Source organism: Musca vetustissima, unplaced genomic scaffold (assembly GCF_032173495.1).
Source record: "Musca vetustissima isolate MV318-11 ecotype Yass unplaced genomic scaffold, APGP_CSIRO_Mvet_v1 utg8947, whole genome shotgun sequence".
Lineage (NCBI taxonomy): Eukaryota > Metazoa > Arthropoda > Insecta > Diptera > Muscidae > Musca > Musca vetustissima.
Window position 1 is genome coordinate 77,604 of NW_026875308.1, and position 21,876 is coordinate 99,479.

The 21,876-nt window shown below is 30.6% G+C and overlaps 1 protein-coding gene across 3 annotated transcripts; it reads right to left on the bottom strand.

Moving 5' to 3' along the window:
- Positions 1 to 2,993: 2,993 nt before the first annotated feature.
- On the bottom strand, positions 2,994 to 20,176 carry LOC133337784 (basic salivary proline-rich protein 4-like). Of its 3 annotated transcripts, XM_061545985.1 has the most exons (7): positions 20,034 to 20,176; positions 18,941 to 19,245; positions 18,670 to 18,850; positions 17,411 to 17,572; positions 13,885 to 13,899; positions 6,330 to 6,396; positions 2,994 to 3,129 (listed from the first exon to the last, which is right to left on the bottom strand). In XM_061545985.1, exons 1-7 carry the CDS (start codon positions 20,167 to 20,169, stop codon positions 3,054 to 3,056), a joined length of 942 nt encoding a protein of 313 aa, XP_061401969.1. In that variant the 5' UTR covers positions 20,170 to 20,176; the 3' UTR covers positions 2,994 to 3,053. The 3 variants fall into 3 exon arrangements, with proteins under 3 accessions (XP_061401969.1, XP_061401970.1, XP_061401971.1); XM_061545986.1 differs by lacking the exon at positions 13,885 to 13,899; XM_061545987.1 differs by lacking the exons at positions 6,330 to 6,396; positions 13,885 to 13,899 and having other exon boundaries at positions 3,014 to 3,129.
- Positions 20,177 to 21,876: the final 1,700 nt, after the last annotated feature.

Sequence of the window (21,876 nt, forward strand, 5' to 3'; positions counted from 1 at the left end):
TAGAAAAGTAATCCCAAAAGTTCAGAGTTCTATGTAGAAAACGATTTATTCTCAGATTTATTAATGAAAAGTGTTAAAAATCAATTTTTTTCTTGAAATACTTTAAAATTTATTTTTAATACTTTATGTGACTGATATGGCAACACTGAAAATTTTGTATTTTTCTGTTGACCCTAGGTAGCTCTGAGAAAATTCAACAAGTTCAGAGTTCTATATAGAACATGATTTATTTTCAGATTTATCAATGAAAAGTATTAAAAATCCATTTTGTCTTGAAATAATTTCTTTTTAATACTTTATGTGACTGATATGGCAACACTGACAATTTTGTATTTTTCTGTTGACCCTAGGTAGCTCTGAGAATTAATTATAAGTATGCGTGGAGCACAGAAGTGTTTGAAATGTTAAAATTAAATACTGAATTTCAATAATGAAGTAACCTTGCAAAATAGCGGTTTTTAGTATTTTATATGGCAACTCTTTGAATTTGGTATTTTTCAAAAACATCTGTTCTTTCCTAGAAAATAAAAATGTACCCTTTTGTGTCACACGAAATTTTTTGAAAATGAATGAATAAAATGTTGAATTTTGCAAATCAAACTTATTTAAAAAATGTACGCATTTCTTTTATGATATGGCAACTCGGGGAATTTTTGTAATTTTCAAGGAACAGCTGCTCTGTTATCTGAAGAGTTGCCTTGGGTGCCACACAAAAATGATTTGAAATTGTATTTAAAATATGAGAAACTTGAATATTAACAATTTAATTTTTTAGATTATGTTTTATTTTATACATTTACGAATTAATATGGCAACTCTATGAATTTTGAATTTTTTTTGGAACAGAGGATATATTTTTGGAAATAAAAAGTTGCCTTCTTTGCCACACGAAATATTGAAAATATAAAAAAATCATTTTATAAGCCAAACTATTTTGTTTAAAAATTTATATTTTAAACATTTAGTAATTAATATGGCAACTCTTTGAATTTTGTAATTTCCCTATCATTGTGTATAGAAAGTTTCCGTGGATGCCACACAAAAATATTGGAAATGACATTGAAAACATCAAAATGTGAAATTTAAACATCAAAGCCCTTTCCAAATTATTTTTTATTTGGGGTTTTGGTATGTGGTATGGCAACTCTTTGAATTTTGTATTTTCCAGGAACATCAGCTCTACCTTCAGGAGTAAAAAATTGAATTTGGTGCCACACAAAAGTATTGGAAATGACATTGAAAACATCAACATTTGAAATTTATACATCATACCATCATTTTTTATTTTTTATTTGTGGTTTTGGTAAACGATATGGCAACTCTTTGAATTTTGTATTTTCCAGGAACATATGTTCTACCGTCAGGAATAAAAAGTTGCCCTGGGTGCCACACAAAAATACTGGAATTGGCATTGAAAACATAAAAAAAAATAAAATTTTAAACACTGAATCACTTTTGAGATTGTTTTTTGGGTTTTGGTAAATGATATGGCAACTCTTTGAATTCTGTATTTTCCAGGAAAATAGTTAGAAATTGTTTTTAAAATGTGAAAAACTTCAATTAAAATTTTAATCATTTTTTAATACTTTAATTCTTATAAAAAATATTTTTAATAAAAATTAAATTTTATAAAAAAATATTTTAATAATATTTTACAAAAATTAATTTTTAGTAAAAAATATTTTTAACAAAAATTGGTAAATAATATTTTTAATAAAAATTAATTTTTATATAACTTAGTGTTTGTTGCTTTCGTATAAATAGTTTTAATTTCGTATAAATAGTTTTAGTTTATAAAAAATATTTTTAATAAAAACTAATTTTTTAAAAAATGTTTTTTATAAAAATTAATTGTTATATAAAAATATATTTCATAAAAATTAATTTTTACAAAAATTTTTTAATTTTTACAAATTAAATTTTATAAAAAATATTTTTTATATTCTTTGATATTAATTTTTATTAACAAATATTTTTAATAAAAATAAATTTTTATAAAAATTAAATTTTATCCGAAATTTAAAATTTTCCCTCTCCTCCTGTTTTCTTTCTATTTTCCAACCTTGAACATTTATTCCTCATTTTTATGATTTCTTTATCATTATGTATATTATTTTATATATTGTTATACTAAAAAATAAGTTTTTTATTTCATATGAGTCTGTATTGCTGTGGTGTTCCATATGTTCCTGATTATTTCTTAATATTTTTTTGTGGATGAATTCATCGTCTATTTTCTGTTATTCCTTTTTGTATTATTTTTGTTTCTCACTTCATACTTAGATTGACTTAATCATTTCTTTCTTTGTTTTCATTTTCTTTAAATACTATTAATTATATTACTTTTCCATCAAAATACACTTATACATTAAAAAAATGTTGATGTTGTTGTTTAATTTTCTTTTTCTTTAAATATAAGTTATATGTATATATATGTATGTTTTGTTATATAGTTTAAAAAATGCAAAGTTTTTTCTTCTTCTTATATATGATGTTTTTGTTTTTTTCTTTTTTCGTTATTTTGGTTTTTGAGTATGTGTGTATGTGTCTGTCTGTAAAACTTTCGCACAATTTCTAATTTTTTTCAAAGGGAAAAAATTTCTATTTTTCCGTTAAAAGTTTGTTTTACAAAAGAACGCGAATTCCATTCTTAAGACAACTTTTAACGTTGTTTTCCCCTCAAAAATGTTTAGCATTTCATTCCAAGAAAGAAAATCGTTTGTTTGTATGTGTATGAGTGTTATGGTTTTTTTGGTTTGTATAATATTTAAATAGTAATTTTGTGTGTGTTTTTTCGTATAAATCACTCAAATGTTTTTTGTAGTCAATATTTTGTTTGGTTGATGTTTTTCGTAGTTTTGGCAAAATGTTTTAATTTTATGTATTTTTCAAAATTTTTTGCCAATGAGTGATGCCGAATTTTGAAATATGTATTTTTTGTTGTTTTAATTTTACTGCTGAATTCTTTCATTTTCATTATACGTCCATGATAATGATTATGAGGTGTTTTGCATACTTAGCTTTTCGCATTATCTTCGAAGCTAATTTACAAATTACACTGCCATAGTATCGTAGGCTGTGAATCCTGCGCCACTTTGTTGTTGGAGTTGTTTTGGGCCGGCTTCGTTTCTATAAAATTCGGATTGTAAAGAAAAAATTGAAAATGGGAAAATATATTATTAGTTAAGTGTAGAAAAATAATAATTTCTTTATAATAGATATACGATTATTTGTATTTCCAATATTACAGCTTTACAAGCACAGGCTATATTAAACAGTTTCAAAAGTTGACTACGTTGTTTATGTAATTATTTGTTTTTTTTTTTTTTGCTTGGTAGTGCTTTGTTAAATATCCTACAATTGTAGCCTATAGGATCGCATGGTATAGATAATATATTTTATAAGTAAATTAGAATATAATTTATTTATTAAATTGTATTTATTTGTTTGTCATATATTATTTTATTATTTTTTTAATGTTCTGCATAGTTTATAGCATTAAAGTATACTCTTTATATTAATTGTCTAATGAAAAATTTCCCAATGAAAAATGAAAAATTTCCCAGTTTACTATCACGCCATTTTTTTCATTAAGTTGGGAATTAGATTAATATGACCTTGTAATTTATTCCTTCCTGAGGAATAAAAATAAATTCTAAGAAAATAGCCAGTAATAGTAATAAATCTCAATTTTTAAACATATACATACAAATATATGTAAAAGAGATTACAGTTTTAGAGTGCGTAAATAATTCTTCATGATAGGTTGCGATATGTTGAAAGCAACGCCATCTATCGAGGGATTAGTTTGAATGGCTGAAAAACTAGATAAATAAATACTATAGCATACTTTGGGGAGGTAAAATAAATTGAAATATTTAATTGGTACAAATTGTAGAATTTTAGTAAAGTTACTGGAATTAGAATCTAAAAAAATATTTTCTGGAAAGCGAATATGTATCTTAATCTGAGTCTATTGAAGCCAAAGTAGGCTTTACTTAATTATATTAAAGTATAATCATATTCGCTCCGAATGTGTACACTTTTCAGTACCATTAAATGAAAATATTGTTCGCAAATCTCTATTTCGGCAAAGCCTATATTTCTGTACCCTCCACCTTGAGGTAGATATCCAATCGGGTTTGTTGTGTGGGTGTTATGCCGTTCTGTCAAAGCTACTATGAAACTAGGGCCAATATCGAGAGATTTTGTTAGGGAGATTATCTATCCAATGAACATCCAAAATATTAACTGGACCAATATTGATAATGTTTGGTGAGCTGTTCTAAAATCCACTGAGAGCCCTAAATATCTTTATAAAACGAGATTCTGTTGAAAAAATGTGCCGGAATTCGAACAAATATTTGGACCAAACTCCTCGATGTTATGAAATTTGAGAGGTGTCGTTATTAGTGGCTACCCTAAAATGTGCACGAATATTGATAATATATTTGGTGAAAGCACAAAATAGAGCCAGAATAGATTGACAAATGTGCCGAAAATTCCAAAAATATTTGGAGGTCTTGCAAACGGCGGACACCTTAGGGTGGAGGCACAGAAATGGTTATAAAAATAGTCACCAATAAGAAAAATAAAATGAGTTAAGTTTTTGAAAATTTTTTGAAATTTTCGAAAGCAATTCTGCCGACTAAAAGTAAGACTAACACAAGGTCTGTTATACATCATGTCGCGACAGGCTGTAATGCGTTTATCCCAGATATTTACAATCAATGGCTTTGTACGGCCATGTCAGAGACAGAGTCAAATATGTGTGTCTCTGGTTTGTAATCTTCGGCTTCATACTTCCCAGATCTATGATGACTACATAGGTATGTAGTCTGACATAGGTATGTAGTATGTCATTTCATTCATGCGGTATGGGCTCCAAAGTTCGTCAGGACCCTTGTATTTAATCATACTTTTTCAAATTGAGAAATTGTTGCGGTTGAAGTGCCGATTCAAAAAATTTATTATTTTTAAGATTGAGTCCATACTTTTCTATTTTTTTCAATGAGATTCAGTCGCGTAGCCGTTGTGGCCATCTGTCCATAGACGAGCAGAGGACCGACCGACAAATATATATTCTGTTTAAGAGGAGACACTGTGGTGTGGCCGATTTAAGGTCTTAGTTAAATTTAAAGCACATAACAAAGAATGTATGAAATCTCCCACAAAGGGACTTCACTCGCTTCAAAAGATAACAATTTTAAAAATCTTTGTAAAATACAGGGATTTCAGCAACACTTTGGATGCCCACAAGAAAAAAAATTAAGTTGCTGCAACCAGGGCTCTTAGAATTGTCGACTTGAATTGTTCTCAAGCTAATATAGCTCTTAAAATTTGATTTTAATTTAAAATTTTTTCAACATAAAAATCGGTAAAATTGGTGTTAAAAATATGCCGTGACATTTTTAGAAACAACAATAAACTATGCATTATAATTATATTTCGAAACGTATTGGAGATCTAATATTACTTCCTAACTCTCATCATATATTTGTTTATATTTTTTAATTTATTTTATTTATTTTTTTCTTTGAATGTATTGTTTATATACTATTTTCTTCTTGTTTTGCATAAAAGCCTTTAACATTTGATATATAATTATTCCATTAACATTATATAGAGATTATTAGCAATATATTTGATTATTTTCATTTTGATATTTTGATTATATAATTTTTTTTTTTTTTTTTGATATTTTTTATCTCAAAACTGTGAATTGCATTAACTTAAATATATAATTAAATTATAATCAATAATAAAAATAAATATTTAAATAATAAAATTAAATTGAAATTAAAGGTATTCATGCAGTTAAATTAAATAGACACACACACATGCATAACACAAAGAAACCAAAATTTACTACCACTACGACTACTACTTACACAAGGATAAATTTACGTGCTTTTATGTTTAACATTACATTACTACCAACATACATACAAACTTACAAATGTCTTCGACTACAGGATTTTTTGTTTGATTGGTTGGTTGCAATTACAATTATTACAAAAAGGAAAAAATATTAAAAGAAAATATTTTTTTGTTTTTTCAAAAAATATTTAAAGAGAATAAAAAACAGGAAAAAAGTACAATTATTTTTAGTAAAGGATCAACAAGTGATTAACATTGTGTTGTTGGTGGTGGAAAAGTTAGATATATGTAGAACAAATTTAATTTAGAACTTTATAAACAACTGTTTTCTGTTAAAGCTATATTAATTTGTTGCTTTTGTGTGTTTCAACGGGAGATTTCTTTTCAACTTTGCTGTTTTAAAAAGGGGGGATGCAAAATAGGGTCTGGGGTACTTGGTCTTACATTACCTTTCAATTAATTTACGCATTTCTTCGGTGGTACGTTGATCCTTGTGGATGGGAGACCTTTTAACAGCTGTTTGGTATTTTTATTGTATCGATTTGAGGTTTGTCAAAAATTCATTTAAAAATCGCAAGGAAAAAATACGATTGTTTGGAGGAAAATATATTTTGTTTGGCAACATTCCACAACAAATATGGTATTACAAAAATATTGGTGATAATGAAAAGAAATAAAAAAATAAATAAAAATAATTATATAGTTTTTATATATAAGAAATAAAAAAAATAAATATTATGGGGGGAGTATGTACTGATATGCTTAGCAACATTATGGAATTTATAATTTCTAATGGAAATATTTATGGCATAGCTATGCAGATATCAATGGGGTAGTGACAAAAATGCTGGGGACTCTTTGTAAAATTTACAAAAAAAAAAATTAAAATAAAATAAGTATGTACATTAATACAAATGTCAAATTTTGTATTGACATTGTATTGAAATTAAAAAGGGGGAACAAAAAATATTTGAATGCAAATCTCATATTAGAAACAAATTGCATATGATTTCTTTGCAGAAAAAGGCTCACTTGTTTTCACATGCAATGACATTGATCTAACTTAATTAAAAAATATAAAAACACAAGTTGTGGTAATTAATTACCTCATAAGAAATTTGTATACAAAAAATTAAAAAAAAATATATATAAAATCGAAACAAATTTACAATTCCTGACACACAAATTAATGCACACATGACTACTAAATTCGAAGGATAATATCATAATTTAAGCATCGAAAATCTAAACCTCTAACTCTTTAAATATTTTTTAAATATAAATTTTTAATAATATATACCTTAAATATACCAAAAATTCGCACTGCCTTTCCAGAATGATTTAATCCCCAAAAAATCCCCACAATAGCTTTTGCTCTCGATAAGACTTAGAAATGTGATTCGATTAGACTTCAAAATGTGATTGGAATCAATATTTTAAAAAATGGAAGAAATATACAGACTTAGATCTACAGGATAATCCTTAAAAATAATGTGGGATTGTAGTTTTGAGTATCCTTCAAAAAATTTTAAATGTAAAAATTAAACTATAGCTCCGAATGTAAATCAATAGTGGTCCACGTGAGACTTCAGGATACAAAACAAATTCTCGATGTTGACCGTAAATAATTTCGAAAAAACCTACATAGGAAGCTCAAAAAAATGAAATTAATTATACACTTGGACTTTATGATAGATACTAAAAAATGCGTTAAATCCTTGATTGTCCTACAATGGAATTCTTAAACAAAAATCAACACCGATAAATGAAAAAAATGTTTAACAAAAATATTCATCCAAAATTCGAGGAAATTATGTTACAGATTTTGTTTAATTTGGAAAAGAATCTTTGATTCTAATTTTTTCATTTGTCGGTTTTGATTTTTTTAAGAGTTCCATAGTACAACCATAGTAGGTCTCAGTAGTAATTTAATTAAAATGAAGATATGCGTTTAACAAAATTTATGTAAAAGCAAAGTTGAGAACTCAAGAAAAAAATATTTGAATTCAAATCTGAAGTTGCAAGAACTTTTTTCATAATAATAAACGCTGAGAACTCTGTTGCCCATTTTTAGTCTAGAAAAACGACGTTAAGAGTTCACCACAAATTCTTTAAAAAATCAAGACGGGAGCTCACGAAACAGTCTTGAAAAAATCTACTTGAGAGAGCCAAAGAAAAATTGTTGAAAAATATATTTTGGGGCCTCTGATTGTCCCTAAGAAAAAGTCATAAAAAATCATTAGAGAAGCTGAAAAAAATCCGAAAAATGCTGAAGTTAGAAATTTTAACATTTTGTTTTCTTAAAAATATCCTTCAAAAATAACAAATCTTTAAATAGAAATTCTGCCAATTGGTGAAAAGATAATGATACATGCTCCAAAAATCACAAAACCATTTTCCAAATGTTTTAGAAAACCTCATAAAAAATCTCTAAAATCTAGATTATGTTGTGATATTCATTTAACACCCAGTCTTATGGCTAATGAGGGTATATACACTTCGATACGTCAAAAATATGCCTAATCGAAATATTGGTTTTATACCCCTACCCTTTCTGGTACCTCCCCCACAAATGGTAAAATGTCGCTGAAAATAAATTGTATCATACGAACAGACTATCCTATTTGATCCGAACTTTGCACAACCTATTATATTTACCAGACCTAGACGAAGTCCCAAGTTGGCCCTACCCCCCAAATGATCAAAATTTCAATATTTTTAAATTCAATATTTGGCGAAAGGAATGCCCGATATGAATCAAACTTTGCACAACCTATTATCTTCTAGAATTTCGAAGGTGGGAATAAAACATGTGTGTACTCCCAAAGACCTCCACAAACCATAGACTGAGGGTATAAATCTGTCGGCAACACTGACTGACACTATTTTACTTGTTTTTTAAAATTAAAAAATTTATATAATTTTTTGCTCTGACCACCAATTCAATTCAATAAAAATCCACGGATGTAACTATGAAGGCACAGGAATTAAAATTATTATAAAATCTACAGTTGTAGCTCCAATAGTCTCCAAAAAATAACCTTGCATAATAAGACAATTCGGCGACTTTCCTAATAAATGTTATTAAAAGTCATGCTTTTAGCTACCACGTTCCACTATTAAAAATTCTCGCTTGTAATAATGCGCCCTAATAAAAAATATACTCTTGTACTTCTGAAGGTACTTCAGCTGCAATAGTCTTTCCCTAACATCTAGCTCTCATTTGAAGCTCCAATAGGCCTTTGATAAAATCTACTATAGTTGCCCTAAAAGTCTTTCAAAATCTCCACATTTGCAACTCTTATAGTCCTTCAAAATTCTCTGGTCCTTCTAATAGTCCTTCTAGGTCTAATAATGATAGTCCTTCATCTGTTATGACAGCCATTCAAATATATAATATGCCTTTCATTATTACTTTAAAACCAATGTATAGCTCTGATGTTTTTTTCTCTTGTTGCTCCTCTAGAGAACGTTGGGCTTTAACAAAGCATCGCCATCCTACTAGATTAGTGCTTGTTTTCGTTCTGTTAATCAATTTATTGTTTTTACTTCAGCTAAGTAGATTATTGGTCTGCCAAAGCCTATCCTAGATGATGTGGCTGCCATCTATTGCTAAATAGAAATAACGTCTCCTTGAATTTTAGCACTGGTTGGTGCCCTTGCTTATTTAGTGTTGCCATTTTCCTATTTTCGTTCTGTTAATCAATTTATTGTTTTTACTTCAGCTAAGTAGATTATTGGTCTGCCAAAGCCTATCCTAGATGATGTGGCTGCAATCTATCGCTAAATAGAAATAACGTTTCCTTGAATTTGTGCACTGGTTGGTGTCCTTTCTTATTTATGGGGGGCGCTATAGATTTTTTTCTCTTGAGCTGGCAAACTATCCACTATAAACTACACCATGGAGTGGACCTATAAAAGCTATTTTTTTTAATCCAAGCTATGACTCTGATAGTCCTTCATTTTACTTTTTAATATCAATATAATATATTTTACATCCATTAATAATTATTTATAAGCGTGAATATAACTATAATAGAGCTTCAGTTATTTTTAATCCCCTCTTATAGCTTCAAAAACCTTCATTTTCCACTCAAATACCTCTGATAGCTCTTTTATAGTCCTTAAAATCTTCTAAATATTCCCTCTTCCATCTCTCAACTTCTGCCAAAAAAATTAACTTGAAAAGCCTACGTGTGCATTAATTTTCTTACAAATATAAACATAAATAAATGAAATATACACTGAAACTTATAAAAAAATTGTATGTAATTCATACTTTTTTTTTATAAAAATATTTATATATTTTTTTAATTAGTCACAGAAAAAAATTTAATTTTTGGTGCAATATGATGAATAAATGACATTTTTACAAAATATATATTGTGGATATGTGAGTGAATCTATGAAAATATATGAATGGTGCACAAATTAATGAAAATAAAAATTTTTAATATGAAAAATTAAACCGAAAACCAAAAAATTTAAAAACAATTTTGTTATAACACACATTAAATTATATATTTTAATTAATAACAAATAAAAATTGTAAATATATATTGCGCAAAACACAGTATGATTAATAACTTTGATATGATTTTAAATTATGTTTATAATTTTTATATATGTGATTTTATGATGGATGTGAAATATGTTGACTGATTTGTAAAATAACCTCGAAAAATGTTTTTTTTTTTTTGTATTTGAAGAAAGTTCTTTCTGATTGATAATTATTTTTTATGTGATAATAAATTCTATATCTGTATACGAAATATACGGGAAAATATTTTTTTAGATATATAATTTTGTATTATATATTTATTTTTTAGAGTAGATATATATTTTTTATAGGATTGGGTTTCATATTGTTTATAGTAAGCTTTCTAATTTATTTTTTAACAAATATTTAAGTATTTTCCTACTGGAAACGTATATGTACAAATGATCCTCGTTTATTAAGACCTCTATATGAGTCGTTTATTTTGAAAGTGGTTTAAGTCCATTTTTTCTTATATATAGATATTGAAAGGTTTGGATTTGATTTTTTTTTTTCAAAAATATTGTTAAGTGGTATTAATTTAGTTTGTCCTTAAACATGTTAGAATATGTAACGTAATATGTTTTATAAACTTTTGTAGAAAACCAAGATTTGTATCAGAACCTAAAATGGACTTAAGCCGCTTTCAAAATAAACGACTCATATATAATAGAGCTGATAATTCTCTTATCTAAATTTGGGAAAAGGAAAAAATACATGGAAATTTATATTCATAGTATATATGAATATAATTTTCTATGTGAATTATATTCATATAGAAATATGAATATAAATCGAATTCAAATTGTTTATATATGGATAGAGATGGGCAGTGGGTAAATACCCAAAGGGTAAATACCCGGTAAATTGGGTAAATACCCGGTAAATTGGGTAAATACCCATTTGTGGGTATTTACTATATTGAATCGGTAATACAACATCTTGCACCCTATTTCCGGGTTTCTGTTATCAAATCGATTTAGAATGGATAGTTTTACGATACTTTAAAGACGTGGATAAATACTTGGGTAAATACCCGAGTTTTTACCCAAAAATTGGGTATAAACTCATTAACTGCCGAACCACTTGACGTAGGCGGCCAAAATTTTGCACACATGTTTCTAATGACAAAGCAAATATAGAAATCCAACATGGGGACCCTGGGTCCAAGTTTTGATATAGCCCCCATATAACCGTATCTCCCGATTTAAGGTATTTTTTGCCTATTAGACACATTTTAAGGCCAAATTGGCTGTAATTTGGCACAGAGTGTTCTTTTTGGGTACCAAATGTCCATGCAAAATTTTATGTATGTAGGTCCACGTTTACTGGTAGCCCCCATACAAAGGTACCCCTATTTTGAGTATTTACCCAAAAATTGGGTATAAACTCATTAACTGCCGAACCACTTGACATAGGCGGCCAAAACTTTGCACACATGTTTCTAATGTCAAAGCAAATATAGAAATCCAACATGGGGACCCTGGGTCCAAGTTTTGATATAGCCCCCATATAACCGTATCTCCCGATTTAAGGTATTTTTTGCCTATTAGACACATTTTACAACCAAATTGGCTGTAATTTGGCACAGAGTTCTCTTTTTGGGTACAAAATATCCATGCAAAATTTTATGTATGTAGGTCCACGTTTACTGGTAGCCCCCATACAAAGGTACCCCTATTTTGAGTATTTACCCAAAAATTGGGTATAAACTCATTAACTGCCGAACCACTTGACATAGGCGGCCAAAACTTTGCACACATGTGTCTAATGTCAAAGCAAATATAGAAAGCCAACATGGGGACCCTGGGTCCAAGTTTTGATATAGCCCCCATATAACCGTATCTCCCGATTTAAGGTATTTTTTGCCTATTAGACACATTTTAAGGCCAAATTGACTGTAATTTGGCACAGAGTGTTATGTTTGGGTACCCAATGTCCATGCAACATTTTATGTATGTAGGTCCACGTTTACTGGTAGCCCCCATACAAAGGTACCCCTATTTTGAGTATTTACCCAAAAATTGGGTATAAACTCATTAACTGCCGAACCACTTGACATAGGCGGCCAAAACTTGGCTCAGATGGTTTTTATATCAATACAAATATTGAAATCCAAAATGGGGCCCCTGGGTCCAAGTTTTGATATAGCCCCCATATAACCGTACCTACCGATTTAAGGTACTTTTACGATCAAATTGGTTGTAATTTGGCATAGTGAGATTTTTTTTGCACAAAATATTCATGCAAAATGTGGTTTTTGACACACATGGTTTAAAATCAATATTATTTCCTGTATGGGAAAAGGGGTCTTCAAAACACACGTCAAATAGTTCGGCTGTAAAAGAGTTTATAAATATATATAAATACCCAAAAGCAGGACCGCTATATAGGACAGAAAAAGTTGACCAGAGCAAACAATTGGTACTCATAGAGAACCTCTAAGCCAAATTCCAGCTAATCAAATTGGCTAATAGATAAAAATGTCCTTAAATCGGGAGATACGGTTATATGGGGGCTATATCAAAACTTGGACCCAGGGTCCCCATGTTGGATTTCTATATTTGCTTTGACATTAGAAACATGTGTGCAAAGTTTTGGCCGCCTATGTCAAGTGGTTCGGCAGTTAATGAGTTTATACCCAATTTTTGGGTAAATACTCAAAATAGGGGTACCTTTGTATGGGGGCTACCAGTAAACGTGGACCTACATACATACAATTTTGCATGGACATTTTGTACCCAAAAAGAGCACTCTGTGCCAAATTACAGCCAATTTGGTTGTAAAATGTGTCTAATAGGCAAAAAATACCTTAAATCGGGAGATACGGTTATATGGGGGCTATATCAAAACTTGGACCCAGGGTCCCCATGTTGGATTTCTATATTTGCTTTGTCATTAGAAACATGTGTGCAAAATTTTGGCCGCCTATGTAAAGTGATTCGGCAGTTAATGAGTTTATACCCAATTTTTGGGTAAAAACTCGGGTATTTACCCAAGTATTTACCCACGTCTTTAAAGTATCGTAAAACTGTCCATTCTAAATCGATTTGATAACAGAAATCCGGAAATAGGGTGTAAGATGTTGTATTACCGAGTCAATATAGTAAATACCCAAATAAATACCCGCAAATGGGTATTTACCCGGTATTTACCCACCCCTTGGGTATTTACCCGGTAAATACCATCTCTATATATGGAGTCCTTACCTCCCTACTAATATGTAAATTTTAAATATTTGTTTGTTTACTTTCTAAATATGTATGTATATATGTGGAGTCAGCTCCCTCATGAGTGAATAGTATATCACATGGGGCGATAATGATTGATTTTGATTGAGAAGTGATTTTTTATGATTCTCAAAATGGTGATAGGTGGTGAGGTGGATTTTTTTGGTGACAGGGAATGTGATGATCACTAAACGATTAACACACTCAATACAATTGTTTTGTTACATTGTCACTCACCATCTTTAGTATCTTCTGTTTAAATAGATTTTTTGTTTTTGTTTTTTTTTTATGTACATACATATAAAAATTAGTTAATAAAACAAAAAAAACAGATATAGATGATTTTGAGTGATTAAATCACGGGCATATAACTTTTTTATAATTTTATAGTTTAATAAATACATATATAGATATTATATATATTTGACCAGCCTACAGAGGAATTTTTTGTTGTGATTTTGAAAATTTATTATTTCCATTGATTATTTGGTGTACAGTCAATATGAATAGGTCGAAATTATATATGGAAGCTAATCTGAACCGATTTCAAGGAAACTTGCTAGATATTAATTGTTATTAATTTCTGTACGTGCATGGGTTTGTATGGGCCTTTAGTGTACCATTTACTTAAAATCGGACGAAAATATATATAGAAGGTATATGTAAATCTGAACCAATTTCAAGAAAACCTGACACACGAAAGGTTATAGTAACAGTACATTGTACAAAATTGTGTGACGATCGGCCAATCTTTGGGTCTTTAGTGCACAATTTAAATTAAATCGTCCGAAAATATATATTGAAGCTATATCTAAATCTGAACCGATTTTAAGGAAAATTAGCACGCATCATTCTGGACCTAATTCAGTACTCTATGCCAAATTTCGTGCAAATCGAAAGATATATAGGGACTTTGGTGCACCAATAACCTTAAATCGGGCGAAACTATACATGGGAGCTATATCTAAATTTGAACCGATTTTCTCGAAACTTGGCACACATCATTCTGGACCTAATTTAGTACTCTATGCCAAATTTCGTGCAAATCGAAGGATATATAGGGACTTTGGTACACCATTTACCTTAAATCGGGCGAAACTATATATGGGAGCTTTATCTAAATCTAACCCAATTTTTCCCATTTTCAATAGGGTTCGTCCTTAGGCCAAATAAGTGGCCTGTGCCAAATTTCATCCAAATCGGATCATAAATGCGACCTGTACTTTGTTAACAAAAATACATGGACGGGCAGACGGACGGACATGCATAAATCGACTCAGAAAGTGATTCTATGCATATTGTCAAAAGGAACTATGGGTCTATCTCGATTATTTTTGCCTGTTACAAACATATGCACAAAGACATAATACCCTGTACCCAGGGATGGTCTGTGTGACGATTTTGTAGGTTTTCGACTGTCAAAAAGGTGTAAACGTCGAAAACGTCATATACCTGTATAAAATGTAATAAATGTAGTAAACGTCATTTATTTCAATATTATTACCATATACTGTTATTTTAAAGAATATATATTATTTTTACATATATCTCACTATTCATTACTAGAACTGATAAAAAATTCTAAACTTTTTGGAGAAGAAAATTTCGAAATTCGCTAACGAAGTAGCGGGTGTATGCTAGTTTTAAATATTCTTTTTTCCAACTCAAACTCAAATGGTGTGTGAGGGCCTGAACATGAGAGGTTCAGGCGGTGTTAACAAAAGGGCACTAATAAAAAAATTACCTGGCGTAAAATCGAATAAGTTATCTGGAATTTCTGACATTGGACACAAGGGCCGAAATTCCTTTGAAATCCACGCGAAGCTTCAACAAAAATTTGAATGGGGACAACCACAAAGAGCTCTAAATCTATGCAAGGCGGCCAAGAAATTCGCTCAGAGGATTAGAACTACTAGCTCAAACAAACGATAAATTGAGTATCAACCAATGGGGGAAACATATTTTTGTCGTTGGAAACCAATTATCTAAGATGGAATCGTGCCAGAATCAACTCATCTCTAGCTGCCAACGCAGTCTCGAGGTCATATGCTCCTGTTAAAACGTCGTCAACTTACATACATTTTCGCAAAATATGAGCGGCAAGAGGAATGTCTGACTCTATATCATCTGCCAGTTGTAAAATTATTCGAATCGCGAATACAATTCTTTGTAGCGACGATTGCTGGGGACCTACACGGATTTGTCTATACATTTGAGTAATCTCCTAGTAAACCCTTTATGGCCCAATGTTTCCCACAGGCAACAAAATTTTTTATACCACATATTTTATATATAACTAGTAGATAATTATATTTTGGATTTCACATATCAAGACCTAATTATGGACGACATATATCAAAAGTAAAATTTATAAAATTGAAATTTTTGGTAAAGTTATGAGATTTTCAATATAGAGAAGAGGGCAAAAATTTGTACAGTACCAATTTGTGTATACAGTCCAAATTATTTAAATAGCTTCGTATTCGAACTGTACAAATTCTGCCATTAGATGTATTTTGATTCTGTAAAAAAAGAATATAGAGAATAATTTAAAACAGTGGGAAAACAGCTATTTTGTCAAAAACCTAATGGTTTTGGGTGGTTTTCCGACGTTTCTGACGTATGTATTATACGTATTTTGATTCTGTAAAAAAAGAATATAGAGAATAATTTAAAACTGTGGGAAAACAGCTATTTTGTCAAAAACCTAATGGTTTTGGGTGGTTTTCCGACGTTTCTGACGTATGTATTATACGTAGGAAATGTGTGTCATTTACGTCACTATTTCTGACGGACCATCTCTGCCTGTACCGCACTGTGGTGAATGGTATAACAAGTTACCAGAAAATGGAATAGTGGGGATACCCCTTTGACATGAGGTCCACTCAGTAACATCCAAATGTTTCATTCCCAAAATCTAGACCTGTAACCTTGAAAGACCTCCAATATAATTTTTGTAATCCACATTAATTGGTTGTGATAGCCCTTTAATACACAGTCCACTTAGTGACCCCACAGCCCTATTGGGCTTCATCTAATATTTTTATTTGATAGTTTGAAATATTTAAGCATAGACATACTCAATACTACAAGACGTACCACCATGTGTTGTGTTGTTTAAATTAGGTTGAAAAAAGTGAAATCAACTCCAGGTGACGATAGCCTTTTAATACCTAGTCCACTTAGTAATTTCCTAGTGTTGCTTTTTCCATTGGAATGTTTGACATTTTTACTCAGAACAGTTTGACGTACGACCATGAAAAAAAGTTTACAGAAAAATGGAGTGGGGATATCCCTTTGATACGAGGTCCACTCAGTGACCTCCTAGTGACGCTAGGCGCCAATTAAAATTAAGTCAATTAATTACGGTTTGAGGTACCACCATGTGTTGTGTTGTGTTTTGGTGACTTTTTTTACCAAAAAATGAAATAGCGGGGATATCCCTTTTGATACGAGGTCGACTAAGTGACCTCCTGGTGTTTCCTTGGGCCATCTAATAGTTCCATTTGAAAGTTTGAAATTTTTGAACATAAAAGTTTGACGTACCATCATGCGTAGTGATGTTTAAAATGGAATTTAATTAATTAATTTTCAAAATCACAACTAAATATTTTTTCACTCTGTAGGCCAGTGTAGTTAATAACAATGATTAAGCTGTTGTCGGATATAAATATATGTATGTATATGTAGGCTATGAATATGTATTTGTTATACAATATGTATATATGTAATATAATTACAAAATAAAATCTTCACAACTTACCGCCATAATTGCCACGTGGTCCATGATCACGATCACATTCGGCCTCAGATATTTCATTGCTTTCCTTGGAATCATTGAATGAGGAGTTGCTCATGTCATGGTTACGTGGTGGTGGTGGTGGAGGTTCAGGAGAGCTGTTGCCACCTGGATTGCGGGCGGAACCTAGAGATATTAAAAATCAGATTATAATTAACCAATGAGCGGAGCAGTATAGTCGGACGGAGCCGACCATTTGATACCCTACACAACTTCGACGAAAATAGAACTTTCTGTGGATCTATATTCAGAGCTTGGGCAACATTTCGTGATGTTTGCACCCTCTTGACCGACTAGAGGTCAACAAATATTAGTAATATTCAGTGCAGCCCTTCTAATTACTTGTCCAGATACCTTTCACCTTGGGTTGTGTTGTGATTTCGACTCGAAAAACACAAAAATTAAGTCTTCGTTCCACTTCATCCCAAAATTTGTATTTGATCATCACCGAAAATTATAGGCGTTGTCCTTGATCATAACTGGAACCTCAAGACACATTTCAAAGCGATCAGCGCTATATAGCCGCCTTCTCGGTTACTTAATAATATATGAATACGTAAGCACTTGTAAATATTTAAGTTTAACTCCCACATCCGAGTACATGCGACAATATATTTGGTATCAATCTAAAGGTCGATCACTTCTCTTGGATATACTATCAACTCGGGTCTATATCTCGAGTCTATATCCTTCAGGCCTATATATATATATATGCCATAGAATACAAATGTTGTAATTTTTCACATAAAAGTCAGGGTCCATTTGAGCCGCTAAATATTGACCGATCTTTATCAAAACAGGCACGCTTTTTCATTGTCCCGATCCCCTTCTCCATGAAAAATTTCATGATGTTCTGGAGTGGCCAGAAAAACCGACAAAAATTTAGTATTTGGTCTATTTCATCCTCTAAATATTAACCGATCTTTACCAAAAACAATAGGGGGGTTTCATTAGCCAGAACCCATCATACATGCAAAATTTCGTGAAGATTGGTCCATAACTGTGGCCTGTATCGTGTTTACAAATTATAATGGACAGACGGACGGACGGAGGGACACACATGTCTAGATCGACTCAGCTAGTCGAGATATGACGATCGGTATACTTAAAGGTGGGTCTAGGACCAATATTTCGCGGCGTTACAAACTCTTGGGGCTGCACAAAGCTATAATACCCTGACAATATAGTTGTGTAGGGTATAAAACCATTTTTTTAACACTTACCAACACTACGTCTTCCCATAGAACCGCGAGAGCCATAATGATCATAAGGTGTACCATATGGGCCGCCATACTGAGAGCCATATTGATCTTCTTCGGGAGCACAGTTAGCTGGGTCATCATATTCGGGTCCGGGGCCAGAGTACAAGCTGCCACCTTGGGAGTTGACGCGAGTGTAGCGGCGCTGTAGAAAAAAATAACAATTTATTATTGTTTCTCTCTCTCTTTCTTTCCTCCTCTCTTATCTCTTTTCGTTTTTTTCACCAAAACTTACATATTGATCTTCTTCAGCACAATTGGCGGGATCATCATATTCAGGAGCTGGGGTATAAATCGATGATTGTCCTCCCTGGCTATTTTTGCGAGCATAACGATTGGCACGTGGCATCGATTGAGAACCGGAACGTGAGTGCATGTGGCCAGGATGTCCAGGTGGTCCCATGGTACCAGCATGACCGGGTGGAGCATGACCATTTTGATGGGGGAAGGTCTGGAAGTTCATTGCCTTGGTGGGGTCCATTTCTTCGCGGAAGCCCAACAGATGGAAGGTGGCATAGGGGCAGATTTCATCTTCCATGCCTGTTGTCAAGTTTTAATGTATTAATAGAAAAAATTTGAATTAGTATAATTATATTGAATTTTTTATTTTCAAAACAGTTAGTGTAAAATTGTGTCATTTTGTTGTTGTTGGTGTTTTTGAATATAATTTAATAAAAATGAGCTGATCTATGATGGAATGCAAAGAATGGTGAATTGAAATTTACATGCAAAAGGGAGTTTCGAAATTACCTTTTTTAATATTTTTTTGAAAATAGAGTACTTACTATTAGTGTTATTTTTTGGGAAATGGTTAGACAGGACCATTAGTAAATGAGCAAGTTTAATTTTAAATGTTAATAGAAAATGATTGAAAGGAAATTCAAATCAAAAATATATTATACGAAAATGAGGTGAAATGAAGAGAGGTTTAGAAAAAATGTTAGGTAAGTAGAAATAAAAATAAATAAAAATACACAATAAAATTATGATTAAGTCCAGTTTTTGAGTTAATTAAATACTCAATCCAAAGTTAATATGGTTAGAGCAAATACTTCTTTGGAAACGGATTAATTAAATTAAGAAGAATTTTAAATTTTTATAAAAACAACAAACTGCAATAACAAAATACAAATGATATCCCAAATATCCCGCCTACTACTGATATTTTCTTAGTTAAAAATTGTACTTAAAAAAGTTAAGATTTAAATTAGTATTTAATTTTGTAACAATTATCAAACTCTTTAAACTAGACTTTTTCTTATTAAAAATAAAATTTACAAAAACTCAACCAACTAAAATTAATTAAAAAAATTAAAACCACAACCTACCTGGATGTTTATAGGTACACTCATTGATATTATGTACATGACCATAATGATTGCCATGGGCCGGTACTGGTGGTGCTTTCAATTCTTCGTATAAATTGGGACGACGTGGATCCCAAGTTGAGTGATTTGAACGCATACCACCACGTGCTATATACCACAATTATTTGTATTGTTTTTACATAATTTCAATAATACATTTGTTAAGGATTGATTGGAACCAAACCGGAACAGTTGAGGATTGGGGAGGAATATCAATTGGTGTTTAAGGATATTTGTTGTATTTTGTGTGTGTCGATGTGTGTTTTATTGGGTGGGGATTTCCAGTTTAACCACAATTGATAATTAGAACACATATAGAGCAACAGAAAATATTCGTTGTACAAAGCCATCAAAATATATATGAAAATAAAAATTAACAAAAAAGAAAATGTACATTGGTATTTAGGTAAGAAATAAAATTATAAACATTTATATTTGTATATATTGAAAACTACTAATTGGAAGTTCTGGGAATAACCGTTGCTTTGATAATTTTTCCATATTAAAAAAAGATAATATAACCTTGATTGCCAAAAATAAATTTGTAAATATGTAATAAAATATATATAAATTTTCTTCTACAAAATACACATTTTTTCTGTTCTAATAAGTTTTTAATAAAAATGCCAAGTTCATAGATCTCCGATAAAGTAAAAGTCTTAGGACTTTTTAACAAATTTAGTGTCCGAATATGCTTGAACAAAATTTCTTAAAAAAGTTTTTGTAAATTATTCTCAGAAATGTATAACCAGATTCAACAAATTCAAATTCTACACCCTGAGCTCTTATAGTTCCCTAATAAAAATTCTCTCAAAAAATAGCAATGAACAATAGCAAAAATTGTAAAATGTCCACGTTTCGACATTCATTCTTAAAAATCAGATGAAGTTTCACCCTTACATAAAAAAAATTTAAGATCATTAATTTTCATTTCAAAACTTACATCATTAAGATCGACTCGAAAGAGTATAAATAACTCACTTAAAAATCAGAAACATTATTTAAAATAACTTATCTTTAATAAAATAACTGAAAATCAGAAAAAAACGTAGAATAACTACGTTCATAGGTCAAATAGTCCCTCACGATAATTTTTTTCAAAATCTACTCCTGTATCTCAGATCGTCCTTTAAGAAAAAATCTGTAAATATCCATTATAACTTTATCCAGAAAAATACTTAAAAAACCACGTGGATTTTTTTAGAAGAAATCTATAAAAATACCCTGCTACATATACACAAATCTCCACGCCTGTAACTCAGCCCATTTTTCCTATCGGCCAGAAAGTCCTCTAGAAAGCAAAGGTAAAATCCGACAACCATTACCAAATTTCTTTTAAAAATCCACACATAAAGCCTTGATAAACCTTCAGAAACCATGGCTTAATAAATAATTCATAAAAATTCAAACATAGAATTTTCTTCAGAATAGAACTGTAACATTTTATGCTATAAACTTTCCACTAAATATTAAGAAATCTACGCCTATAGCTCAGAAAATATTTTAAAAATATCTTTTAAAAGCTGGGTTAGAGCTCCAGAATAAATTTCCTAAAAATTCGCGTCTTAAGCCCAGGGTTTCAAAAAAAAAAAAATAATAAATAAATAAAAAAAACCTTCTAAATCTCAGACCTTCACAAAATTCATAAAAAATTCAATCACAATGAAATTTAGTACTCATTAGTCGTAATATAAATAGTCGAAATTTCATTCATATCTGCCAATTTAACTAAAAATCCATGTTTTTGGCCTTTTACTGCTCTTATGAATCTTTTATACCGAATGAAAAAAAAACTTTTATTCCG